General features: G+C 49.9%; 3 protein-coding genes and 1 long non-coding RNA gene across 5 annotated transcripts in view; 3 read left to right on the forward strand and 1 right to left on the reverse strand.

The window, feature by feature from the left end:
- Positions 1-304: 304 nt before the first annotated feature.
- Hgh1 (HGH1 homolog) lies at positions 305-3,087 on the forward strand. The gene is made up of 6 exons (XM_032917343.1): positions 305-1,003; positions 1,091-1,191; positions 1,284-1,382; positions 1,584-1,675; positions 1,751-1,873; positions 1,948-3,087. The coding sequence occupies exons 1-6, from the start codon at positions 390-392 to the stop codon at positions 2,098-2,100; spliced, it is 1,182 nt and encodes a 393-aa protein (XP_032773234.1). The 5' UTR covers positions 305-389; the 3' UTR covers positions 2,101-3,087.
- A 95-nt stretch (positions 3,088-3,182) lies between these two features.
- Positions 3,183-6,236, reverse strand: LOC116913133 (testis-specific serine/threonine-protein kinase 5). Its single transcript, XM_032917331.1, has 8 exons — positions 5,783-6,236; positions 5,244-5,351; positions 4,851-5,053; positions 4,712-4,767; positions 4,268-4,400; positions 4,072-4,187; positions 3,578-3,709; positions 3,183-3,492 (listed from the first exon to the last, which is right to left on the reverse strand). Exons 1-8 carry the CDS (start codon positions 5,984-5,986, stop codon positions 3,326-3,328), a joined length of 1,119 nt encoding a protein of 372 aa, XP_032773222.1. The 5' UTR covers positions 5,987-6,236; the 3' UTR covers positions 3,183-3,325.
- Positions 6,237-11,029: 4,793 nt separating this feature from the next.
- LOC116913218 lies at positions 11,030-22,851 on the forward strand. Its single transcript, XR_004389601.1, has 3 exons — positions 11,030-11,087; positions 20,610-20,711; positions 22,772-22,851. It is a non-coding gene; the product is annotated as an uncharacterized LOC116913218 (long non-coding RNA).
- A 1,470-nt stretch (positions 22,852-24,321) lies between these two features.
- Mroh1 (maestro heat like repeat family member 1) overlaps positions 24,322-26,321 on the forward strand; it is a 58,439-nt gene continuing 56,439 nt past the window's right edge. For both annotated transcript variants that reach the window (XM_032917388.1, XM_032917391.1), the window contains exon 1: positions 24,322-24,525. In XM_032917388.1, coding sequence (XP_032773279.1) covers positions 24,337-24,525 — 189 coding nt within the window. In that variant the 5' untranslated portion in view covers positions 24,322-24,336. The remainder of the gene's footprint in view (positions 24,526-26,321) is intronic.

Consider the following 26,321-nt stretch of genomic DNA (forward strand, 5'->3'; position numbering starts at 1 on the left):
CCTGCGTCATTCACATTCAGTTCCTGACGATCTGGAGCCCAGGGTTAAAGGGCGGCAGCAAACACTCCTAGACACCAGGAGCACCCGCTTCCGAGCTACGCTTCAGATTTTGCGAGCTGGCCGTGTGGTTTTGATGCCTGACAAAGCAAACACGCAATAGGCAGCTAGAAAAGTCCCTGCAAGTGGTGACGGAAAGGGGGATATATCTGCACCAACAACAGTGTCTCAGCCTCTGGGAGAAAGCCCAATACTATGGCCCACAATGCCTTGCGCTAAGGCCGGTCCCGCCCCCTTCAGATGGGTTCTCAGACTCGGAAGGGTTTTTAGCGACTTCCGCTTTCCCGGCGGTGGCCCTTGTGTAGTGAGAAGCGACTAAAACTGCTGGCGGCATGCGGGGACCGGGAGTAGGTTCGGGGCTCTCCGGTGAGCGAGGGTTGTCAGGGCAGGAGGCTGGCGCGGACACGGAGGTGGCGGAACTGCTGCCCTTCCTGGTTCCCGGAGCGCGAGCAGACCTGCAGGCGGCCGCGGCGCAGCACGTGCTGGCTCTGACTGGTGTGGGCTCGGGCCGCACGCTGTTGGCTGGACAGACAGCGTTGTTGCGGGCTTTGATCGACCTAGCGGTGGCCCCGACCCCAGCTCCTTCCCGCGATGCCTCCCGTGCGCTGGTGAACTTGGCTGCTGATCCGGATCTGCACTGGCAGATGCTGGCGGCGGACCCGGAGCTGCCTGTCCGCCTGCTGCTTTGCGTGTTGGACCCTCAGTGGCCCTGGGCTGAAGAGTTGGCTGCAGTGCTGGCCAACCTGAGTCGCGAGCCGGCTCCGTGTGCTGCGTTAACGGAGAAGCTGATGGCCGCTGAGCCCGAGCGGCTGGGTCTGGAGCGGCTTGTCAACGCGCTGTGCATGCCCAGTTACAACGCGTCCGCACCCCTGCATTACCTGGGGCCGTTGCTCTCCAACCTTAGCCAGCAGGCGGAGGTGCGTGCTTTTCTCCTGGACCCGGACAGGTGAAACCCAGTCGCTTGCGGGGTCGGGAAGGGGTAAGGGGGGAGTGGCAGTAAACAAGGACAGCAGTGAGTATCCTCTTCCAACAGGTGCGTGGTCCAACGACTATTGCCACTTACCCAGTACACAGACTCCTCGGTGCGCAGGGGCGGGGTGGTGGGAACACTTCGGAATTGCTGTTTTGAACATCGTGAGTGCCATTGCTAGGGTGGGGACTGGACCCTAGGAACCCAACAGACCAATCTTCTGATCCCCTTCCTTGTCCCCTCCCCCCACCTCCAGGACACCACAAGTGGTTACTCGGGCCCCAAGTCGACATTCTCCCCTTCTTGCTACTGCCCTTGGCTGGGCCTGAAGAGTTTTCCGAGGAAGAGATGGAGGGTGAGTGACTTGGGTGGTTGCATCAGGGCTGTCTGGGCTAGAGGAGAGACTACTAGGAGAGATGGAGCAGTGTTCAGGACTGGAGTCCCTTCAGCAGCCTTTAAGGAAGAGGTCATTACAGACACACACGAGGCTCACCCAGGCAGAGCAGGGCTTGGGTGTCCAGCACAGGGACCAACAGGCTCCCACTCTCACTCCTAGAGCTGCCCGTTGACCTGCAGTACCTATCACCAGACAAGCAGAGAGAGCCGGATGCTGACATCCGAAAGATGCTCATTGAAGCCATCATGCTGGTGAGCAGGGGCCTGTGATGTTAAAGCCTCCCCACAATTCATATTGGCATCTGAGTAACCTTTTCGTCTCCCTAGCTGACAGCCACCGCACCTGGTCGGAAGCAAGTACGGGATCAGGGTGCTTACTTGATCCTTCGAGAGTTATATGCCTGGGAGTCAGAGCCTGATGTGCGAATGGCTTGTGAGAAGCTTATCCAGGTGAGTGCGGGGTAAGGGAGGCTCAGCAAGTGCCAGCAGCTTAGGAGCTGCTCACCCGCCTCCTCTACTCGCAGGTGCTTATTGGGGATGAGCCAGAGGTTGGCATGGAAAACCTGCTGGAGGTGCAGGTACCTGAAGATGTGGAACGACAGCTCCAAGAGCTAGACCAGCAAGAACAGCAAGAGCTTGCTCAAGAGCGAAGAGACAAGGGTGCCCCACGGACCTGAAGCCCCTTTGGCCCACCTTTGCCAGGGTTCCCACGGGGTTCTAGGGTAAATGCCCAGTAAGTGTTGAGAAGCTCGAGGATAATACTGCCCAATCCCGTGCCCTGTTGCAACCAGCACTAATGCGTGCTGTTCAGAGCTGCACCCTGGAGGTGGAGCCGGCCAGGTCCTGTGTCACAGCTGCCTATAGATGAGGCAGGATGCCCGTCGTCACTGGAACTAGGAGGAGCCTGTTCCCAGACTGATAGGACTGGACTGGAAACACTGCAAGCCCTGGGAAGCCAACTAGTTTTTCATCCCTGCAGGCACTGAAGGGTCTGGACGTGGTTAGGCTTAGAGATAGAAACAGCGCTGTGAGCAGTCCTTTGGAGTCCTTTTGCTCTCCTTGCCTAAGACCTTGAAAGCAGACTACACTCGGATCCCAGGGGCTTCCTAGAATGCTCTGCCCTTCTAGGCCTGTCTTTGGGTCGCTTGCTGGGTATCGTTGCCCATTCTATCTCTATTTCTCTGCTTCATCTGTCAACCTCCTCAGTCTCAGGCTGAATTGGGACTCAGCCCTTCAAATAGAACCTACTCCTCGGTTAACCTCTTCAAGCCTTTCAAGACATCCAGACCCTCCTGTTGGGCAGAGATTCTCCTGCATGTTCTTCCAGCATTCATGATCCTACCCCCAACATCTGGAGCCTACTCCGTGTATGCACCCTGTCTTTCTAATCCTGTAGATACCATGCCCTACTGCATCCCCTTTTCTGAGCCACAGATCTTTGCTCCACCTGTGTGTGCTGTTTTCCTCAGGAAGAGGTCCTTCCAGGTCCCCGACACCTGTAGTCTTCATGGGAGTTTGCAGTGTTCCAGCTTCAGAGGAAGGCTGGTGTATGTGTTATCATTGCATGGCTAGGTGTTTTCATTGAATACCAGGAGTCTTCTCCCCTCTTCCCCCAATGATGCTCTCCAGAACTCTTGTTAAAGCTTTGACGCTATTGACACACACACTGCGTAGACTGGTGTTTTCCCTCTGACCCAAGTCCCCCAGGAGGTACCCAAAGGTCACCAGCCCTCCTTGTGTAGATAGCTGCACCCTTAACTCAAAAGAATGAACATTTTTATCTGCCCACACCCACCCACCCTCAACTGACCAGACAGCACCCAGGCATGTTCCTGCTGGGGAACATGGGACACAGGGAGCAGCCACCTGCCGTGGTGCGCCCAAGCCCAAGGGTAGTAGAACCTATTCCTCTGGTGCAGGCTTCCAGGTGCTGCACAGCTGGGCCAGAGATGCTCTCCTTGGAGATGTCCTGCCACTAGAGGGGCTGGAGCCTTTGCTCCTGCTATACCTGGTATCTCTGTCAGGCTCTGCGTTGTCTGGGCCTATTGCGGACCAGGAATGCTTCTGTTCTGCAATGGAGCAAAGCAAGGGGTCCTGTAGAGTACCCGAGACCCTGCCCGCAGCCCAGCCATTTGCCTATGAGCCATTCCCCACCTCGGGTAGCTCCAAGTATAGAGGACAGCATGTGCTCTGCAGGCAGCATCCAGCAGTGAGCAGCCACCTGCTGTAGGTCCAGGCGGTCACCCGGATGCAGCTGAAGCAGCCCTCTGATCAGGTCCCGGCACTCTACAGGGGAGGGCTCACTGCTGGAGCCTGCCACAATCCTGACCCACATTCAACTACTGTCAGAAATGTTGGCAACTTGAGAGGAATCAAAGGTTCAAGGCTATTATCAAAAGGGGACTGAGGCACAGAGGAGGCTCTGCCATGTTAGAGCAAGTGCCATGTTAGATATTCAGTAGGGCTGGTATCCTTCAAGACCATCCCAACCTCAGCTCAACTTCCCCAACATATAGTGCGTGGGTCATGCTTCTCCAGCATATCGGGGAAGTGTGATACCATGTTCTCTTTGCCGTCATCCTGGTCTCTCTGGCTGCCCTCCAGGCTCGAGCTGGGCCTTGGAAGGAGCATGGTGTGGTGATGCTCACCTGGGGACAGCCTGGACCTGAAGACGGGACCTCGACGAATCAGGTGCAGCATGCGATGGGGCTGGTGTTCCTTGAAGGGCAGCTTCCCAGACACCATGGCATGGAGGATGATCCCTCTGGGAATCCAGCTTCCTCAGAGTGTTGTCCTCCCCTAAGCCCACCCATGGGTCCTGCTGGGGGTACCTGGGGTACTCACAGGCTCCACAGATCAGCCTGCTCACCGTTGTACTTCTTGCTCATGAGGATCTCTGGGGCCGTATAGGCCACAGAGCCACAGAAGGTGCTCAGCAGGGAGTTCTTGATCCCCACCCAGTTGGCAAAGCCAAAATCTGCACACAGTATACAGGCAGGGCAGGGCAAGGCAACACAGGTGATGGACAGGTTAGGGAGAGTGGGTTCAAGAGGACATGTTAGATTGGTGGGGCTTGGGGAGGGAGGGAACTTGGAGTATATGTCGGAAGAATGGGAGAAACTAGGCAGGGGCTCCCGTGGATGTAGGTCAGTGGGCTTAGGTATAGGTAGGAGCTGAATTCAGGCTTTGTGGGAGAGCTGAAGGTCAGGAATAGGTCATTATTGGGGACAGGCAGAAGTTGGGAGGAGTCCAGAATTAAACTAGACTAATGGAGCCATGTGGGCTCACCTGTCAGCTTTAGGAAGCCATGGTCATCCAACAGGATATTTTCACATTTCAAGTCCCTGGGGGAGAAGGGAATGTGGGGCTGGGCTCAAATGGGTCAGCAGACATCCAGGCAGGCAGGCAGGACAGGTGGCACCCTCACCTATGAACAATGCCAACACTGTGGCAGTGGGCCACAGCGCTGACCAGTTGCCAGAACAGCCTTCGGGCCTCTTCCTCCTCCAGCCCTGGGCAACATCGGAGGTCTGACACTGCATTAATGTACTCCAACAGGTCACCTCTAGCTGCCAACTCCAGTACCAGGTAGGAGCGCTGGCTGTTCTGGTAGGTCTCATACAGCTGAACCTAGCAAACACCCCCAATACTCCATGTACACTGTCACCCTCAGGAAGGCTGGGCCAAGAGTTCTGGGACTGGCAGGCATACTAGCTCTCAGTTGCAGGGTAAGAGAAGACTCTTCATGCAAGGAGAAAAAAAAGAGGTTTCAAGCAGAGAAGTGGGGTAGACAGCAGGAGTGGCGTAAGGACCGTCTTACTATGTTCATGTGCTTGTAGGTGGCGTTGAGGGATAAAATCTCACGGGGCAGGAACTTTCTGGAGTACTCCACTGGGGCTTCAGCCATGGACACAATCTTAATAGCCACCTGAGAAAGATGTAGAAAGTTCAACTGTGAGGAAAGACTCCTTAGAATAGACCCACTGTTATTTATACATACTGCTCATTCTCCACGTGGCCGAGCAAGCCATGTCCTTGGAAGGATAGTACCTGCCTCACTTTTTGTCCTGGGTACATATATGTGGGAGAGGTTGGGGAACAGAGCATAGGGAAGCTGAGAAGAAATAGGACTTAAGAGGGAGGTCCTGGGGTTGGGGATTTGGCTCAGTGGTAGAGCGCTTGCCTAGCAAGCGCAAGGCCCTGGGTTGGTCCCCAGCTCGAAAAAAAAAAAAAAAAAAAAAAAAGAGGGAGGTCCTATAGAGGAACCAGAAGGTACCTGGAAGAGGTTGGGACAGGCCTGCTGGAACCAGGCTTGGGTACCCCAAGGAACCCACAGAGACGATAGCAGGCCTGCCTCACCATACTGTGGTGCTTGTCCCGCAAGTCAGAGGATAGCCTAGGGTTGTGCTTCATGCGTTCACGTGTTGCATAGGCCAGGTAGACCTTGGAGAAAGCACCAGATCCGATCTTCTTGGAGGAGAGCAAGTAACCATTGTTCATGCATTCTCGAACCTGCTCTATGAACACCCTCTGGTCCACCTTGCGCCGGCTGTTGCTCCTCATGGAAGGCAGGGTGCCACAGAACTGGACTTGGTGGGCCAGTTTACTGCCCGTCGGCCAGGGGAAAGGACGCAGCTGAAGTCTAACTTGTTTCAGAGGGTAAGGGACTGGAGAAGCAGAAGGCCAGGGGAGACCTGCTGCCCCTGGAAGAAAAAGTTTCTAAAGACTTAATGGGTTTTAGGCTAAGAGAGCAAGATCGAGAGCCTCAGGAGGAGGCTACTACAGCTCTGGACTGATTGGGGAGTAAAGACTCCAGAGGACTGGGTGTAGGTTCTAGAATAGAAGGTTCTAGAGATGCACTTGCATTGTGCCCTCAAAGGTATCATCTTAAGCCATCAAAGTCATCTTTGAGGCTGTCTTACTGGATTAGCCCTACCCAATCAATGCTGCGCTCTCTTTTTGTGGGATTCGAAGGACTAACACCAGGATGAGGCTTTGTGGGCCACTCTGCATGTGATTGAATAGAAAGGCCTTTTCATTATTGAGAGAGAGAGAGAGAGAGAGAGAGAGAGAGAGAGAGAGAGAGAGAGAGAGAACTGAGGCTTTGCATCTCCTGGAGCTGGGGTGACAGGTGGTTGTGAGCCACTTGATCTGGATGCTGGAAACTAAACTTGAGTCCCCTACCAGAACAGAATGTGTTCTTAATTGCTGGGTCATTTCTTCAGCCCCTATACAAGGCCCTTAAAGAAGCTAGGAAGGTTAAGTCTTCAAGAGGAGATGCCAACCAAGGTCACTGCTACATGAGTGAGGAATGGCAAGAGCCCAGGATCCTCGAATCTGGCCTTCCTCTACTGCAATGGTTCTCAACCCCTTTGAGGGTAGCAAAGAACCCTTTCACAGGGGCCACCAAAGACCATCAGAAAACACAGATATTTACATTATGATTCACAACAGTAGCACAATTACAGTTATGAAGTAGCAATGCATAATGACATCTTTGAGAATTCTAGAATTTCTGTTCCTTTTAAAAGACACAGAAATATTACAAGAACACACTTTCCTTCTAAACCCACATGTGGGGATGCAGGGTCTCGCCTGCCCGCAGGAGCTGACTGTGATTTGCCTCGTGCTCTACCAGAGGCATGGTTTTGTCAGCTGCAGACAGTTTCTGTAATGGTGTGACACTTGGAATTTCGGGAACTATTCAGAGGGAAGGTAAACGTGAGGGCCCCCCCAGGAGGGGTGGCTTAGTTGTTGGGCATGTAGGAAGGTTGGTTGTGGTTTGTCAGTAACTGTGGTCAAAGAAGGAATGAAAGAAATTACAATTAGGGATTTCTCTCTCTCCCCCCTCTATCACAGTTTCTCTCCTAATGTTAGGGGGTGAAACAGAGTGGTGGTGGCAGAATAAAGGGTGGGGAAAAAGGACCCACGAAATAGTAAAAGACCAGCTACAGCAATGAAAGTGATGTTATGGTTTGGGGTCACCATACCATGAGGAACTGTATTAAGTGTCACAGTGTTAGGAAGGTTGAGAACCACTGCTGTGCTGTTTTTGTTTTGTTGTTGTTGTTGTTGTTTGTTTTTTAAGATTTGTTTTATGTATATGAGTACACTGTAGTTGTCCTCAGACACACCAGAAGAGGGCATCAGACCCCATCACAAATGGCTGTGAGCCACCATGTGGTTGCTGGGAATTGAACTCAGGGCCTCTGGAAGAGCAGCCAGTTCTATTAAAACCACTGAGCCACCTCTCCAGTCCCACTCTCAGTCTTACTGGGTCTTTTTGACCTAGATCAGACCTGCAGCAGGAAGCCTGCCACCTGGGGCTTTCTGCAGATTTGAACACATCTTCAGGGGAAGCCAAGGCCACCACCCCAGACTACTCCACAGGGCATGGAAGCTACCACCACTTTTTGTTTTCAACTCCAGCGTCTCAGCTGACATTCACTTAGCATGTGCCACAGGCCAGCTGCTTTTCTAAGTAGCCCCCTTAGCTATATCCCCAGTCATGTCTCATTCCCTGACCACACAGATGTGCCAAAGGTAGTGCATCCTCAGAATTTCAAATCTGAATGCAATGGAGCAATACATGGTTTACGGGGCAGAGTCCAGGCCAAGGGTGGGATGTGTGGTACAAACTGGAGGGACCAGCATTGGCTAGTGGACAGCTATCCTGAAATGTGGTTAGAGGTCTAATGAGCCTTAGAGACTTGTCTTCCTGCACTGAAATTTATAGGTAGTTGTGGAAAGCTTTACAATAAGGCATTGGAAAAGCCTGGCTTGAATTGTCAGGTTTGTTTCCTCATCCACCTCATCTGGTGACTCTTTGGAACGAATAGCTCATAGCTCCAGGCTTTGTCTTAGAAAGTATAGAAAACATGGACACAGTAACTGTCCTGTGGGTAATCTGGACCTTAGGTAAACGGAAAACTGCTCCTGGGATTGAATACAGGTTGGCTATCTGGGAGGTAGGAGGGCTGTGGGTACATGAGTGACAAGAGGAAGGTGGGTGGCCATTTTACATCTAGAGAACAGAAAAAAAAAGGGAGGGGGGAAATCACGTGACTCCACCCTGGCCCAGCAGTGCTACTGAGCTGCTGCTGTCTACTCAGTCTCCTGGCTGTGCATGTCCCCGCCACCTTCCTGGCTCCTACCCGTGCCAGAACCTAAACGGAAGCTAGCAACCATGAAGCTGTGTGATAACAGTCCCGATCCAGAAAGATCACGTTCCTTTTGCAATGTTCTTAAAAACTCACTTTATTTTTTATTTTATGTGCATGAGTGTCTTGCCTGCATGCATACCGTGTTCGTGCCTGGTGCTTGTGGAGTTCAGAAGGGTGCTAGATCCTCTGGAAATGGAGTTAAGTGTGGTTGTCAGCCGCCATGTGGGTGCTGGGAACTGGAACGGAACCTGGGTCCTCTGTAAGAAGAGCAAATACATGCTTTTTTTTTTTTTTTTTTTTTGGTTCTTTTTTTTGGAGCTGGGGACCAACCCAGGGCCTTTGCGCTTCCCTAGGCAAGCGCTCTACCACTGAGCTAAATCCCCAACCCCCAAATACATGCTCTTAACCACTGAGCCATCTCTCTCTCTCCATCTTTTTTTAAGGCTGCTGACTGCTCTTCCAGAGGTCCTGAGTTCAAATCCCAGCAACCACATGGTGGCTCACGACCATCTGTAATGGGATCCGATGCCCTTTTCGGGTGTGTCTGAAGACAGTGACAGTGTACTTAAAAGGTTTTACTCTTGCTGGATGTGGTGGTGCTCTTCTTTAATCATCCTAAGGAGGCAGAGGCCAGCCTTGTCTACAGAGCTAGTTCCAGGACAGCCAGGGCTACACAGAGAAAACCAAAAACTAAAGTAAAGATTTTATTCATGAGTGTGTGTGTGTGTGTGTGTGTGTTGTGTGGTGTGGGGGGCATGAGCACTTGAGCGTGGAACTTAGAAGCTGGAAGTTAGAGCTGGTTTTGAGCTGCCCAGTGTGGGGGATGGCAGAATGTGTTAACCCGCGGAGCCATCCCCCCATCCCCTTGAGCTGTCTTGTCCCTCTTCCTGTCTACATCCTTACTAGTCCATCGGCTCCACTGGGTTTTACCCAGTACCTCATGTGCTGGGCCTTATGCTGAACAATAAAAATAAAAATTAAGTTGTGATACGTGCTGGGCAGCTTGTGTGTTTGGGGCAGAGAGAGCTGACCGCAGTGGCTGTGGAGGAGCACGGAACCTGCAAGGCTTTTCAGGTTGGGCAGGGCAGGGGGGAGGGGAGTTAGCTGTCCTGGTATGAGTGTGGAGAAGACCTCTTTCCCTGGTAGCTACCCAAGTTAGTCCCCTCTGTTTTCTAGCATCTTCCTAGGCCATGACACCATCTGCAGAATGACTCACTCTCTTGCTCAAAGATGTCCTGTCTTTTTCTCTCAGGCTCTAGCCTCACAACAGAAATTGGTCCAAGTCCTTCATACTGTGGAAAAAGAATATTGGTTCTCTCTCAGTGTTTGCCCCTTGGACACCCTCTCAGCTTGCTGCCCTTCCAAGACCCATTCAACCACAGCTTAATTTCCACATCTAACAGATGCTGTCAGCCTAGATGCATGGTAGTTAACTCCTTCCTCTTACTCAACAGGGCAATGTCTTGGTTCTTTTGCTTTCAGAACTCTGCTCACAACTTTCTCTTGTTTACCCACATCTGGGTGACTTCGGGTTCTTTGCAGGTGTCAAGTCTTCCTGGCATGATCCTCCCCCAACTCTCCCAGGCACAAGCTCTTACCTAACCTTGCTTTCTTGTCACCAAACCCAAACTCCTTCATAGCATTTCCTATATCCTGTAGTGTGGCTTACTTCTACTTTTTTATGTACCTCTTTCCAGGCCTACAGGCTTTAGATGCACCTGGAGCTGCAATAACAGCTGGAAGTGAGCAGCCCAGGTTGCTAGGACATGATCATCTTGATTCCCAATGTCGTGTTGACAGGATGGACATGTATGCACCTTTGATGGGCATGGCCATGTGTACATTTAGGGGGTCCACGAATTAGGGGCTTTGAGTATGTTTTAGGCGTTTAGTTTGTGATCAATGTAGTAGAACATAACAATACCTTGTGTGTGTCTGTGACTGCTGCATAAGGTGTGCTAGGGCTGGCTTTTTGTTTGTTTGTTTGTTCCCTCGCTTTGTAGCTCAGGCTGTCCTAGAACTTACTATGTAGACCATGATGGTCTCGAATTCATAGGGATTCACCTGCCTCTGCCTCTCCAGTGCTGGGATTAAAGGCATGCGCCACTGCTCCCGCCTGGTGGAGTTTTCTGCAGTTAGAAGCTGAGCCCGAATACTCTCTCGAGAACAGCGCTTGCGCAGACGGCGTCTGGCGCAGCAGCAGTACTCACACTTGTCTTGTGAAATGGTCACCGGACCGCTGGGGTACCCGGCAGGGTACAGGAAGGAGTTGGTGTACCTAGGCTCTCTAGGAGGTGGAGCGTGGGGGCAGAGCTAACGTGAGGGACAGAACTCTGACCAATGAGCGTGGAGATCTCATAGAGGCGGGGTCAAATTGCCGCGCGCCAGGCCGCAATTGGCCAGAGGGCTGTGGGGTTGGGCTTGGAGCGCTGCTCCGCCCACTCTGGGACGCTTGGGGCATAGAGGGCGGCGCCCGGGCCGTGGCAGCGGCGGCTCCTCAGGTAAACGGCTTGTGAAGGCTCGTCTTTGGTGGCGGGGACCAGGGACCCTTTGGGGAACTTGGACAGGAGAGCCTAGGGACCTTCCTATCTGCCAGTAGCAAGAGAAGCTGTGTCAAGGGGCGCCTCCCCAAGGTCAGCCGGCCAGGAGGTCCTGGGAGATCGCAGGTGCGCCCAGCGGGCCCGGCTTCGCGTGGTACACCTGGAAGGGATCTCGGAGCTTGCGATTCAATTCTGACTTGTCAGACATCGGCGCGTGGTCCCCGGACCCTGTCCCTGCTGTCTGGTGGGTCGCGTGGTCCATATCCTAGTCCCTTCCGGAAACTCGGTGACTCAAGACCCTGGTCCTCTGCGTGCTAGGGGCTAAGTGTTCAGGTTTTTGAGCTTCACAACTGAGCCATTGGCATTTCTGCCTCTTTCATAAAACTGAGCCTTAATTCAGAGACTTGCGAAGCCAGTGCGCACCGCAGCCACTAGTCTTTCTGTGTTCTCTTTGCCCGATTAAAGGAGGCGGTGTAAAGCAGGAAAGTGATTTGTCCAGAGTCACGAGGATTGCTGGCCCCAGGGAGAAGGCCACAAAACTAGGAGTATAGAATTCAGGCAAGGTGAGAGCGAGGTGAGGTTGAGACAGCTGACACTCCAGGTTTGGAGGTTTGGGGCTCCGATTTTCCAGCGAAGTCAGTGTAGGTCTGCAGCAGTACTTAGCTCTACCCTGTACAGAGCTCAGGGTAGGAAGTGGATGAAGCCATAAACTCATGTGCAGTGAGTAAGCATAAGGAGCCGCAGGAGAGGGATAGAGGGCCGCCTCTGGAGACCTGGGGCAGTGAGCTGGAGTTGAGGCAGAGGCCAATTTTGTGGGGCTAGTCTTGGTTGGAGGCAGGAAACACTTTGGAAGGGGATGATGGTAGTAGAAATGGAGAAACAGCCTGCGACCTAGTTAAATGGTGAAAAATTCAGGAAATAGTTGGGGCAGGGCTGGAGTGAAGGTGAAGGCTTAAGTCTTAGCTGCTCTGTTGGACTTGATTGGCCATGATCATCTAGATGGAGACCCCAGCAGACACAGAGTTGATGGGGCCCGAGAGCTGAGATCCTATGCAAATGGCTGGCTGTGGGATCTTTGCTTGGAGCCTGTGTCTGTGACTTGGTTTGGCCGTGCAATCTCTGCACCTGCAGGCCTGGAGATGCTTCTGCCTGCAGGCATTACTCTTAGACTGAGAAGTGCGTCTCAGACGAGAAATGTCATTCTGGTCTCTAAAGTCAAAGTCAAATGGCTGAGGACTAGCCACCTTTGTTAACTTGAAACTGATGTCCAGGCAGCTGTCTTAATTCAGACCTGCATCTTGTCATAGTTCCCTCCCTCAAAGCAAAGCTGACTGTTGAGGGACGGCAGAGGCCAGAGGCGGGACCCGTAGGACCTGTGCGTGTCTCGGTCAGTTCAGTCATCCTGTGTGGGGTAGTAGATGTTTGTGTTTACTTCTCTTCCCTAGGGTTGACAGAGGCCCAGGTTAGAGCAGAGCTGCTGCCGTCTATGAGCAACTCCAGGCCTCCCGGTGACTTTTTATTAAGCTGAGTTGTTTTTAGTCAAAACATCCTTGCCAGTGTCAGGGTACACAGCTTGATCCACTTGGGGAAATAACACCAGGAAGGGTTTCTGTGGCTCTTGGAAGCACTTGGCTGCTGAATATCATATGGATGGTGCCTCCTTCCCTGACTTGCAGGGTCCCCCTTGCTTCAGGGGTTTGCATGTAAGCCCAGTTCCACATGGCTTGTTCGAGAAATTGTATTCTTAGTAGATGGTGAGCAGTGACTCCTGACTGTATTACCCTGGGACACCTTCTCAAGTTCTTGCTGGTTACTCTAGAAGTTGACCCTTCCCTGGCCCAATTCCTCCCAGGTAAGGGATTCTGTGACTGCATGTTGCCTGGACACTCCCACCCCCTCTCAGATATAATATAGCCTCGAGACTGAGAATTTGTTCTTGTGCGTATTGGTTCTCTGTTCATAGAAATGTAGGTGCTGTGAACTGGGCATAGCGGTGTACATCTGTAAAAAAAAAAACTTTCCATACAGAATGGAAAAGCCCCATCAACCCTGTCTCTCATCATCTCTCATTTGTTTTGCCTTTGAGATTTGCCCTAGCCTGACTAATACTCACATACATAACTGCCTGTGTCCTAGAGTAGGAACATCTGTAAATGATGGGAAAGGGGGTTGACAATTTCAAGCAGTAGCAGCCAGTCCTCAAGCTTAGTCACTCATACCAACACCTAGCACCACAGGTGGGCCTTGTCCTTGTCATGTGCACAGAGCTGGCTGCTGCCTGACTTCACTCCCAGTCAGAGTCTGTGAATGTATGAATACAGGTGCTGGACATCAGTCGCTGGTGGCTGTGCAGTAAGCATACTTAAGGCTGTCTGGCTCGAGAGCCATGTCCTTAAACTGTCCACTTTGCCACACTCTATTGACTTTGGAAAGACAACAGGACACGCACTTTGTCCCAAGGGATAGTCAGCACAGACACTGTATGTCTGTTGGTTATCTTCTCTGAGAATTCCTGTGTGTCCTTCTGCTCTTTGTTTTAGTAATGTCTAAGCTCTTTTTGCACACTAATTTTTAAGGAGACTAGCATCCTGTTGCACATTGGGACAGGATCTCTCTATTATGTAGCCCTGGTTGTCCTGAAACTCCTTATGTAGACTGGGCTGGCTTTGAACTCACCAAGATCCACCTGCCCCTGTCTCCCGAGTTATTAAAGGCATGTGCTGCCAACACCACCACCACCTGGCTGTATCTCTCTCTCTCTCTTTTTTATTTCTTTTGTCTTTTTTTTGGAGCTGGGGACTGAACCCAGGGCCTTGTGCTTGCTAGGCAAGCGCTCTACCACTGAGCTAAATCCCCAACCCCCTGGCTGTATCTCTTAACTCTATAAAGGACTTACTTTGAATTAAGAGAAGTCATGAGTCCTTTTTGATTCAAATCCTACTTTGTTCTTGAATAACTTTTTTTAAGGTTTATTTTATTCTTATTTATGTGTCTCTTCGTACGTGTCTGTGAGTGTGTATGGACACATTTCGGGCATTCCTGTGCAAGGCTCTAGGTCCTCTACGGCTGGAGTTACCCATGGATGGGGTGCTGGTTACTGAACGTGGGCCTTCAGGAAGGGCAGCAAGTGCTCTTAACCCCTGAGCACTTTCTGCTTTTCACCCCTGCCTTTTGTTCTTTACTCCTGCTTTTGTTTGTCTTGTTTTCCTTTATTTGCTGTTGTTATTGTTAATTCCAGTGCTAAGAATCAGACCCAAGATCTTTCCCACACCAGGCTGTGTCATTTACCATTCAGGTTACCATTCAACTGTCCTTAGTGTCTGTGCTGCTGCCGAGACCATCACAGTACAGATCGCCCTCAGGCTTGCTGTGTAGCTGAAAGTGATCTTGAACTCTTGAACCCCACTTCTACCTCCCAAGTGCTGAGGTTACAGTTCTACGTCACCAGGCTTGGCCTACTCTTCACTGTATAGACGTTTACACAGTCAGCACAGAGAAAATCCTCCTTTTGGCACAGTTTTCAAATTGTGATTGGCCGCTATTGAACGGGGATCTTTCTGTAAGCTGTGGATCTTTTCCTCCAGTGCACTCCAATTGTGGATTGCACATTTGCTGGTGTTTACCAGAGGATTTCTGATCTATTCCTCCAGGAACAGTTAACATTATTTTTATTTATTTTTTTCCATCTTTATTAACTTGAGTATTTCTTTCCTAATTTCTTTTTTTTTTTAAAGATCTTTTAATTTATTTTATGTATGTATGAGTACACTGTAGCTGTCTTCATGCACACCAGAAGAGGGCATTGGATCCATTTCAGATGGTTGTGAACCACCATGTGGTTGCTGGGAATTGAACTCAGGACTCTGGAAGAGCAGTCAGTGACCGCTGAACCATCTCTCCAGCCCAACTTGAGTATTTCTTATTTACCAGGCCAACATCCCCCTAACCCCTTCCCCTCCCCTTCTATATGGGTGTTCCCCTCCCCATCTTACCCCCATTACTGCCCTCCCCCCAACAATCACGTTCACTGGGGGTTCAGTCTTGGCAGGACCAAGGGCTTCCCCTTCCACTGGTACCCTTACTAGGCTATTCATTGCTACCTATAAGGTTGGAGCCCAGGGTCAGTCCATGTATAGTCTTTGGGTAGTGGCTTAGTCCCTGGAAGCTCTGGTTGGTTAACAGTTAACATTTTTATATTTATTTTATTCTACATGTATAAATGTCCACATGCATATATATCTACCATGCAGGTGCCTGGTGCCTGTGGCATTCAAAAAGGGCATCAGATCCCCAGGAGCTGGAATCATTCGTGGCTGTGAGCCTCCGAGCAGGTGCTGGGAGCACAAGTGCCTTTCACCGCTGAGCCATATCTCTGGAGCCCCAGGACACCGATTTTCATTTTTTTTTAAAGATTTATTCATTTATTATATATGAGTACACTGCAGCTGTCTTCAGACACACCAGAAGAGGGCATCGGATCCCACTACAGATGGTTGTGAGCCACCATGTGGTTGCTGGGATTTGAACTCAGGACCTCTGGAAGAGCAGTTGGTGCTCTTAACCGCTGAGCCATCTCTCCAGCCCCCCGATTTTCATTTTTTAAACTTGAGCGTACACTAAGATACAAATCAAAACCCTGACGCTACTCACTGGGGGAGGCACGCTGCGCATTCTTTTTTTTTTTTTTTGGTTCTTTTTTTCGGAGCTGGGGACCGAACCCAGGGCCTTGCGCTTCCTAGGCAAGCGCTCTACCACTGAGCTAAATCCCCAACCCCCACGCTGCGCATTCTTAGTGCTGATCCAATTCGTCCCCTGTGAGCAAAGGGGCTGTGGGAATACCCAGCACAACTCAGGGATTCCGAGTGTAAAGGTCAAGACAGGGTACTGTCTGGACACAGTGGGACTTAGCTCAGAAACAAAGCCACCAGCCTAATGCCCAGGACATGAGGTTGGCTCAGGGGCAACATCAGGAAATGAATGTAGGAGGAATGCAGATATAGATCTGTATTTTTGAGCAGTGTGTCCTCAAATACATATTCTGTCATTTATCCCTAAAGACGTCGCATATTTTTGTTAGGCTCTCCAGCAAAGGGTCTGAGTTTTTCAACTGTTGTTAGTATGTAGAATAGTGACACTATATAATGCCTTTATACCCTGTGACCTCTGTGAGTGATCTAATTCTTCTCCCAATTAGATTATGTAGGGTTCTTTTTAATAAAATATGTGCTTGTCAATACAATTTTTAATTTTGCTGCTTCTCTTTTTGTTTTGTTGTTGTTGTTGTTTTTGTTTTGTTTTGAGGCAGGGTCTCACGACAGTGTAGCCCCAGTTGGCCTGGATCCCCCGTTGTAGACCAGGTTGGCCTCTAGTTCACAGAGATCCACCTGCCTCTGCTTCCCGTAAGGCACAGCACACCTGGCTTCTTCTTAATCTAAGTGTCTTGTGCTGTTTTTTCCTTGCCTTTTACCACACCAGCCTGACTTTTCTTTTCTTTTCTTTTTTCTTTTTTTTTTTTTTTGGTTTTTTTTTTCCGGAGCTGGGGACCGAACCCAGGACCTTGCGCTTCCTAGGCAAGCGCTTTACCACTGAGCTAAATCCCCAACCCCCAGCCTGACTTTTCAACATGCCCTTGGCAACATGTCCCTGGACAGAGGTGGTGCAGTCTGAACGCAGTCTGTTTTCTCACCTAACCTGTGTGGACATAGTTTCTCACCAGTGACGTTGATGTTTAGGATAGGCTTTTCTCTCCCCCCTCCCTTCTCCTCCTCTTGCTCCTCTTCCTTGGACACAGGGTTTTATTAGTAGCCCTGGTGTTAGCCGCCCTGACTAGTTAGGAATTCACTGTTACACCAGTTACTTTTCCATCCCTCTGATAAAACATCAGGACTAAGGAATCGTATAGGAGAGAGGGTTTATCTGGACCGTGGTTCCAGAGGGTTCGAGTTAATGATGGTGGAGCTGTGGCAGGAGCAGAGTGCTGAGGCTCACATCTTGAACTGAAAGCAAGAAGCTGGAAGAGCCAGCTGGGACAGATTTGACTGCCATGGCACTGAGGACTTTGTTCTTCTGTGCACTGTTGTCATTTCCTCTTGGCTTCATCCTGCTGTTCCTTTTCCAGTGACTCAAGGTGATGGTGCCTGTCATGCTTCTTGAGTGTCATAACATTTGAACTCTCCATGTTGTGTTATGCTGTGTGAGGATCAGCAGCTCCAGGTCCTGGGCCTGGAATGGTGTTGGTTCTGAGTTAAGGAGATGAAGGTTGCCACTTGTGTATTGCACTTCCCATCCTTCTTGCCTTGAGCAACATGTGTTATCACAGATTCTCCTGTCTCTCCAGCTTCATGCAGACTTGCTGGCTAATGAAGTCCAGCTCTCAGCTCCTGCTGTTGATGTCTTGGGTGTTGTGAGCCTGCAGCTCTGTCCCTAGCGGGTCTAACGTGTGATGACCTTCTGGGTGAATTGATGGTCGTGCAGGCCTGTGTCTAGGCTCTCAGTGGCAGGGCTGACATCTTACTGAGGTGACCTGTGCTTCAGTAACACAGTTAGAATGGTACACCACATCAGAAGTGCTGGTAAGAAGAGGAAAGGGCTCTGTGGGGGCACATAGGGAGGCCTGGGGACTGCTTTTCTTTTCCAAAGAATCTCCCTGCCCCCCTTTCTGAGAACAAGCTGACGTCATCTAGACTAGCCTTATATTTACTGTGTAGCTAAGGGTGACCTCCAACTCCTTATTCTCCTCCTTCATTTCCCAAGTGCTAGGATCATGCTCTTTTTTTGTCATTTTTTTAAAAAAAGATTTATTTACTTATTTATTTAATGCATGTGAGTACACTGTTGCTGTCTTTTTTTTTTTTTTTTTTTTTTTTTTTTCTTTTTTTTTGGAGCTGGGAACCCGAACCCAGGGCCTTGAGCTTGCTAGGCAAGCGCTCTACCACTGAGCTAAATCCCCAACCCTGTTGCTGTCTTCAGACACACCAAAAGAGGGCATCAGATCCAATTACAGATGGTTGTGAGCCACCATGTGGTTGCTGGGAATTGAACTCAGGACCTCTGGAAGAGCAGTCGGTGCTCTAACCACTGAGCCCCCATCTTTTTACTCTTGACCTATTTTTCTCAATATAGTTAATTCCTCCTGTAGTTTCTTGCCTATATGAGATGCAGTTACGCTAGCTGTCTGAATGTCCCTGTCTGCTAGTTCTTTTCTTCCTTATTTTCAGGTCAGTTTGTGCTGACTGAGTAGTTTGCTCTGTTTGTTTTGTACCAGGGTGTTACTATGTGGCTCTTGCTGGCTCCAAACTCAGAGACTGTCTGCCTCTTCCCCCAAGCACTGTCATTAAAGGTATGCACCACCACACCTGGCCATGAGCTCTACTTTGCTTTCCTGATAATTTTTTTTTTTTAAGATTTATTTATTATATATAAGTACACTGTCGCTGTCTTCAGACACACCAGAAGAGGGCATCAGATCTCATTACAGATGGTTGTGAGCCACCATGTGGTTGCTGGGAATTGAACTCAGGACCTCTGGAAGAGCAGTCAGAGCTCTTAACCACTGAGCCATCTCTCCAGCCCTCCTGCTGATTTTTGACTGGGTGCCTTATTTCACCATTTGGCCCGTGTATGCTTCAGATATCTCTGCTTGCCCTTTCGGGTGGGTGGCTCTTTCCCTGAACTTGGGTAGTTTCTTTACATGTAGCCCCTGGATGGAGTTACAGACAATTGTGAACTACCCACTGTGGGAACCAAACTCAGGCCCTCAGCAAGGTCAATTCGTACTCTTAAATTGCTGAGGCCTCTCTCCTGCCTAGTTTTCTAAGGCTCCAGTAACACAGAGTTATTGTGATAAAGTCTTTTGGGTCATTAATCTAAGGATAGGGGACTACACTCTCACTAAAAGCTGTAGAGATTGTTTCTTTCCTGTTTTTAAGTTGTTGGCAGAATGGGCACTTTGCATCTAATAGGACCAATGTTCCCATGTGCTCGGATTTTTGTCAGCCTGGTACAAGCTAGAGTCATCTGGGACGAGAGAACCTCATTTGAGAAAATGCCCCTACCAGACTGGTCTGTGGGCCAGGGTATGGGCGCAGTCCACTCTGAGCTGTACCACCTCTGGGCAAGTGTTCCTGGGAGGCAGCTGAGCGATTCTCCTCTGCTTCAGTTCCTGTCTCCAGGTTCCTGCCTTCCTGTGGTGATGAACTGTGATCACAATGTATAAGCCAAATAACCCTTTCCTCTCCAAGTGATTTGGTCAGTGTTTCATTTGTTTCATTATAGCAATGGAAGCAAAGCAACACACCCATTCCTTCTGACTAAACCGAGGCTATTGCAAGGCTACCTTGACTCACCAGCACCCGCATGACACGCCTTTCCTCTCCTGCCTCAGCTATTGGCAGTCATATCTTTATTAAACCAATCAGAAGGTGGGGGGTATCTGTTTATAAAATTCTGAGGCTGGTGAGGATTCATAATCATAGCATAGGCCAGTTCTCTACTCTCTGCCTGTACAGAAGTCAACACGTGAATGATACAAAGACAACCTTTACACAGTGCACAAAAAGGTCCCCAAGGGCTGGAGAAATGGCTCAGTGGTTAAGAGCACTGACTGCTCTTCCAGAGGTCCTGAGTTCAATTCCCAGCAACCACATGGTGGCTCACAACCATCTGTAATGGGATCTGATGCCCTCTTCTGGTGTGTCTGAAGAGAGCGACAGGAGGTTGTCATATTCCTTGTCTTCATTGTCAGAGCCAGCAGTGGTGGGTTAAGTCTTTCTCAAGGTTTGATTTTCTTCTTGTGTCTTTCCTGTTTCTTTTTTCTCACCCTGCTGGGAAAAGTTTTCTGTTTAAAGACACTTTCTGACAGATTGAGGTAATTCTCACCACTTCTAGAACTGTATCTCTTTTTTTCCTTTTTCTTGAGGCACAATTTCACCGTGTAGCCCTGGCTGTCCTGGAACACTCTCTGTTGATCAGGCTGGCCTTGAACTCACAGACATCCATCTGCCTCTGCCTCTCGAGTGCTGCGATTAAAGACGTGCACCACACTGCAACCAGTTTTGTGTTTATCCAGGCCTTTGGTTGTTTTGATCAGGAGGGCGAGTTGGTTCCTCTTGTATTCATCTGGGCCAGGGCCAGGTGACCCATGGTGGTTATTGAGTTTTGTTTGCTCATCTTTGCATAAGTTTGCACACTGCCCTGCATACGTGCATGCGCATCACACACACCGGCTTGAGAGGGATACAGTTACCTTCCTTTAGCTTTTCACAGGGAAGAACAGCCAACCCTGACGCCTGTACCTTGTAGGCTTAGTGCAGACCCGGGAGGTCAAAGCTTAAGGGTCCATGTCGGTTAAGCCCCTGCGTCTCTCACACTGCCTGAAAGCTGATGCTGTCTCAGCGATCTTGCACCTTGGGGTCATTTTCTTCCTCTTTGCCGGGCCACAGATGGAGCATGCGAGTTCATTTCCTGTCTATCCGTTCTTTTTAGATGTTCTCCTGGAAGACGGGGGCGATGCTGTGCTGATGCTGCGGCCCTCAAGGCAGCGCCCCCTGCCTGCCTTCCATCCTCTCTGCCATCTGGGAGCTCCTGGTCGGTTGATTTTATCCTGTTTTTAAATCTCAGTTCTCTAAGTTATATTTTATCTGCACTTGCGTGTATGCACTTAATGTGTATTTTATATTTACTTATGTGCACTTGAGTGCAAATGCCTGTGGGGGTTGGAAGAGGGCATCTGATTCCCTGGAGCTGGAGTTACAGGCAGCCGTGAGCTACCTAACATGTGTGCTTGGTACCAAATCCTAGTCCTCTGAAAGAGCAGCAAGCTCTTAACTCCTGGTCCATCTTTCCAGCTTATTTAGGTACTTTTTGGGTTTTTAAAATATTTATTTTATTCTTTGTGTATATGGGTGGTTTTGTCAGCATATATGTCTGTTTTTGTGGTCACATGTGTGCCTGGTGACCACAGAAACTAGAAAAGGGTGTCAAATCTTCTGGAACTGGCGTTACAGACCGTTGACAACCACCACAATAATGGTGCTAATGCCTAAACCCAGGTCCTCCGGAACAGCAGCCAGCGTTCCTAACCTCTGAGCCACCTCTCTAGTGCCCTCATATTTTTTAAAAAATATGTTTTTGGGGCTGGATGTGGTGGCATTGACCTGTGATTCTTGTGCTTGGGAGGCAGGGGTATGATTCTTGCAAATACAAGGCTATCCTGGGGTACACAGTGAGTGGGAATCTGTAGGTCTGGATAGGGATAGGGAGACTCTCAAAAATACAACCTCCACTTAAATCCCCTAAATCTCTCTCATCTCCCTGGGGAGAGTAATACATGGGTCAGGTGGTTCTGTTTCTTTAACACTTTTTATTTTATTAAATATTTTATTTTCTGTGTATGAGTGTTCTGCTGGCATGTGTGTGCATACTGTGTGCATGTCTGACCTGCTAACTAAACCCTATGGGTGCTGGGGACTAAACCCTATGGGTGCTGTGGGAACTAAACCATATGGAACCATATGGGTGCTGGGGACTAAACCCTATGGGTGCTGTGGGAACTAAACCATATGGAACCATATGGGTGCTGGGGACTAAACTTGGATTCTCTTCAGTGAATGCTTTTAAGAGCACTGTTTCATCTCTCTAGTCCCTTGTTATTTTATTTTTATTTATGTATCTATAGTTGTGATTGACCACATACATGTTTTACACACACACACACACACACACACACACACACACACACACACACACACACACCCCAGACAGAAGAGGTCATCAGACCACATTGGTTGTGAGCAACCTCTGGAATTGAACTCAGGACCTCTGGAAGAGCAGCCACTTCTCTTAACCACTGAGCCATCTCTCCAGCCCCTTGGGGCTAGAGTCTACAGGAAGTTATAAACTAACTGTTCTGTTTGGAGAACAGAACTTGGTCCTGTGCAAGAGCAGCAAGGTCTCCTAACTGCTGAGGTCTCTCCAGCTTCCTGTATCTTTTTTAAAAATTATTTAGCATTATTCTCATTCATTCTCTCTCTCTCTCTCTCTCTCTCTCTCTCTCTCTCTCTCTCTCTCTCTCTCTCTCTGTGTGTGTGTGTGTGTGTGTGTGTGTGTGTGTGTGTGTGTGTGTGTGTCTTTCTTGGTTGTCTTGGAACTCACTCTGTGGACCAGGCTGGCCTCGGACTCAGAGAGATCTGCCTGCCTCTGCCTCTGGAGTGCTGGGATGAAAGGCCTGCACATGAGACCACATAGTGCAGAGGCACAGGCTTGGTTACTTGTGGGACTTTACTCTTTGTGACCTCCTGTTCAGCTGAGCTGTGGTCCCCACGGTTCACTTCAGGTTGAGAGGCAGTTGCTTTAGTTGGGAGCGTGACCATGCTTGCCAGGACTGTGAAGATAGTGCCATGTGGCAGCCCCGAACACACCATGGGCTACTGCTCTGCTGGAGGGGGCTGGCAGCTTGGGAGTGTAGGAGAGCCGGGCGGTTCCTGGGGTCATGGAACTTTCTTCCTGAGTGGGTTGACCAGCTGTGATAGAGATCTTCCCTAGGACAAATCAATCTAGACTGTGTGTTTTGTACATAAGCAGCAGCTAACCCTGATCTTATGGACGGTGACGGTGATGGATAAAATCCTGTGTTCCTACTATTCTAGGTCTGGGAGGAAGCCATTCATGCTTACACTGGACAGGCGGAAGCCAAGACCACAGAAATGAGCAGGCCATACATAAAGAGTGAGTGCGTTTGGGAGGAACCTCTGTCCACCTGCCCTCCTGTTCTCCTGCTATCAGAGTAGCTGAGGCTACATTGCATTGCAGTGGGACGCCATTGCCTTCCCAGCAAAGGCAGAAAGTTGAAGATGTTGGAGAGAGAGAGAGAGTGTGTGGTGTCAACATTCTTGTTGTCCCTGGAGTCAGGTTCTATATGTTCATGATGGCTTGAGGATGTGTCTGCTCTGTCTAGCTTATAGCTGGAGAGCAGGGGCTGAGGTGTGTTTTAGAAGGGCAGGGCCTGGTCTGCCAGGTCAAACTTGGCCTGAGACGCAATCAAATCTTTTTTTTTCTTTTCTTTTTCTTTTTTTTTTTTTCGGAGCTGGGGACCGAACCCAGGACCTTGCGCTTGCTAGGCAAGCACTCTACCACTGAGCTAAATCCCCAACCCGATGCAATCAAATCTTATTAATTAGATCAACTGTTTATTCAGCTGTTGAAACTTGGAAATGGAGACCTGTTAAAAAGTCCTCCTTCTTGCTCAAGATGAGGGAGGGTCCCTTCTGAGGAGAGACAGATTCAGCCCTGGTGTCTCTCTGTTCTCATGTCATGGCGAGTGCTTCCAGATAACCTCCAGGTATCCAGTTATAGCAATGTGGGCATAGGCCTGGTGTCTGGGGAGCAGAGGCCTAGTCAGGCCTTGTCTCTGGTTTGCCTGCCTTGCCTTTATTGCAGAGAGCTACTCGTTTGTGGAAGGCTTGATGTATGGCGGCCTCGATAGGCAGAGGCCTATGGGCCTGACCCGTGTGCTCCGCTGACTGTTTATTACCGTTGTCTGCACCCGTCTCCCAGTGCCACCGTCCTACATGTCGGACTTGGGTGTATCCCAGGACCTTCTTTTACATTTTATTTTTTTATTTAATGTACATGAATGCTCTATCTGCATGTACACCTGCATGCCAGAAAGAGGGCATCAGATCCACTTATAGATGGCTGTAAGCCACCATGTGGTTGCTAGAAAACTGAACTCAGGACCTCCGGAAGGGCAACCAGTCCTCTTAACCACGGAGCCATCTCTCCAGCCCTTAGGGAACTTTCTTGAAGTAGCTTGCGGGATCTGCAGAGCCTTTGTGGAGCGCTGTGGGTTTGTGGGTAACTTACATAAGGCGATGGCCTTGCAGAAGTTCAGGCCTTAAGATAGGTGAAGTAGCATTGGGACCTCATCCAGGCCTATAGCCTCTCGTGATAACAGAGTCAGAGCCGTGTGGCATTCAGCCCACTGGATGTTCCTGATCCCACAACTTGGGAAGCACAGTAGGGGACAATCAGGGAATGTGATCAGTGCAGTAGAGAGGAGTGGGTTTTATGAGCGAGAACAGCTTCAGGTCAGCAATGCCTGTTAGGCAAGAGGCCATGCCTATTGGCCTGGGACATTGGGCTTGGATGTGCCATCTCCTGTGTGTTAAGTGTGTGATCCCAGAAGCTGGCGCCAGTCACAGGGAAGGCACCTATGGTATGCTTGGACCTAAACACACTGGACTTTGTCACTGCAGAGCTGTCCTTCACCCTACTGGACTCCATCACTGACAAGGACCCTATGGTACAGGAGCAGGTCTGCAGTGCACTATGTTCCCTTGGAGAGGCACAGCCAGACGAGACACTCCGTGCCTGTGAGGAATACCTACGGCAGCATGACAAGGTACCTCTCCCCTTGGCGATGGTGAGGTCATCAAGGAACAGGAATCCTGATCCATAGGCTGGGTGGTGAGCCAGACTGTCGGCAGAAAGTGCCCTGTAGATTCTCTTTAAGGCAGCGTTTAAGGATGATGCCAGCTGGGTCTCCACCATGTGGGGAATGGCTGTGCCTGTGAACTGGCAGTCCCATTAAGAGGGAACTAGGCTGTCACTTCAGTGGACAGCATCCATGAGCAGAAGCTGTTGGCTCTTTTGCACACTGAGTGGAGATAATATGGCTCCCTTGCCTAAGGGAGCAGTGTTTAGGGGAGCGTGGTTAAGAGCTCTTGAGAGGGGTTGGGGATTTAGCTCAGTGGTTAGAGCGCTTGGCTAGGAAGCTCAAGGCCCTGGGTTGGGTCCCAGCTCGAAAAAAAGAACCAAAAAAAAAAAAAAAAAAAAAAAAAAAAAAGCTCTTGAGAGTCTAGATCCTCCCCTGGTCTAGGAAGCGGCTCCAGGTCTGCAGGCCGCCAGCCCTCTCTCCATCCCCTTCCAGAGGACACTCTAAGGAGGACATAAGACCTCTGCTACCCCAGAACACCCCAGTCTGCAGGCAAGCATGGCTCATATAACAGAGCAAGAAACGAATTGGGCTGGGGATTTAGCTCAGTGGTAGGCGCTTGCCTAGCAAATGCGCAAGGCCCTGGGTTGGGTCCCCAGATCGAAAAAAAAGAACCAAAAAAAAAAAAAAAAAAAAAGAAACTTAGAATTCTGTTTGATGTTGTAAGATGTCAAATTGTTAGCTCCTGACTGCTTTTAACTCATGAGCTTTCTCTTGTTTTGCTTTGAAAAACAGTCTAGCTCTATAGTACATGTTGGCCATGACCTTGTGACCTTTGTTCTTAACTCCAGAGTGGTGGGGTTATAGTTTATTATTGTTGAATGTATGTCGGGTCACACACGCCATGCCGTGCACGAAGAGGTCATGGGACAGCATCGTGGAGCTGGTTCTCTCTTTCCACTTTGTTTTGGTTTGGTCTTGTTTGTTTATTTTGTTTGGTTTGGTTTTGGTTTGAGGCAGGGTTTTTCCGTGTAATAGCCCTGGATACCCTGGAACTCTCTCTGTCGACCAGACTGGCCTTGACTCACAGAGAAGAGTAAAGGCTTGGCATGGCAGCTCATGGCAAACTAATGCGGCTGCTGTGCTCCCCCTTTCCTGAATTATGAACTTTACCTCTTTTCTGCCTTTCATAATGTTTTCTACTGAGTTTTAAAAAACCGAAGATGAAAACCTGCTACCTCCCTGCGTGGCAGCAGTGGCCCTCTATTGAACGGGAGCTCTCGTCCAGATGTATGGGATGTGGCCTTTCCCTGCCTGTCACACTAGCTCCTGCATGCTGTTCTAAGAGGCCTGGGCTGCTATGCCAGCAACTGCCCTGGGCTGTGTTTCTCTGTCACCGTATTTATGCACATGTCTCCCCGATGCGGTGTTCCCGCACAGCATGCCCTTTTTTCCTGACTTGAATGTTGACATAGAATAACCTTCCCCTCACATTACAGCCAGACAGATGGACAGATCCCATGGCACTGCTGGGGTCCTCATGTTGAGCAACACAGACCCACAGGAAAGCTGTGGTGCCCCAAGGTAGCTCAGCTTTCAGCCAGGCAGATTCAGCATTCGGGGCCGTGAGATGTAGGACTTCAGCAGAGGGTCAGCAGCCATGAGAAGGGAAGGGGCACGGTGGCATAGACGGCGCCATCTTGCCTGGCTATAGCATGCCCCTTTTCAAATCCTACTGAATCCAGAGTGGGCGTCAGAGGACA

This window comes from Rattus rattus, chromosome 1 (genome assembly GCF_011064425.1).
Source record: "Rattus rattus isolate New Zealand chromosome 1, Rrattus_CSIRO_v1, whole genome shotgun sequence".
NCBI classification, from domain to species: domain Eukaryota; kingdom Metazoa; phylum Chordata; class Mammalia; order Rodentia; family Muridae; genus Rattus; species Rattus rattus.

Bases quoted from the DNA above. Each gene is read 5' to 3' on its own strand.
- LOC116913133 (XM_032917331.1), bottom strand. From the start codon at position 5,986: ATGAGGAGCAACAGCCGGCGCAAGGTGGACCAGAGGGTGTTCATAGAG. The intron at 4,188-4,267 runs GTGAGTACCCCA...CTGGATTCCCAG, and splicing joins CAGGCTGATCTGTGGAGCCT to AGGGATCATCCTCCATGCCA. The intron at 3,710-4,071 runs GTGAGCATCACC...CCTCCCCTGTAG, and splicing joins CAGGTCCAGGCTGTCCCCAG to AGTGCCGGGACCTGATCAGA.
- Hgh1 (XM_032917343.1), top strand. From the start codon at position 390: ATGCGGGGACCGGGAGTAGGTTCGGGGCTCTCCGGTGAGCGAGGGTTG. The intron at 1,192-1,283 runs GTGAGTGCCATT...CCCCACCTCCAG, and splicing joins GAATTGCTGTTTTGAACATC to GACACCACAAGTGGTTACTC. The intron at 1,874-1,947 runs GTGAGTGCGGGG...CTCTACTCGCAG, and splicing joins CTTGTGAGAAGCTTATCCAG to GTGCTTATTGGGGATGAGCC.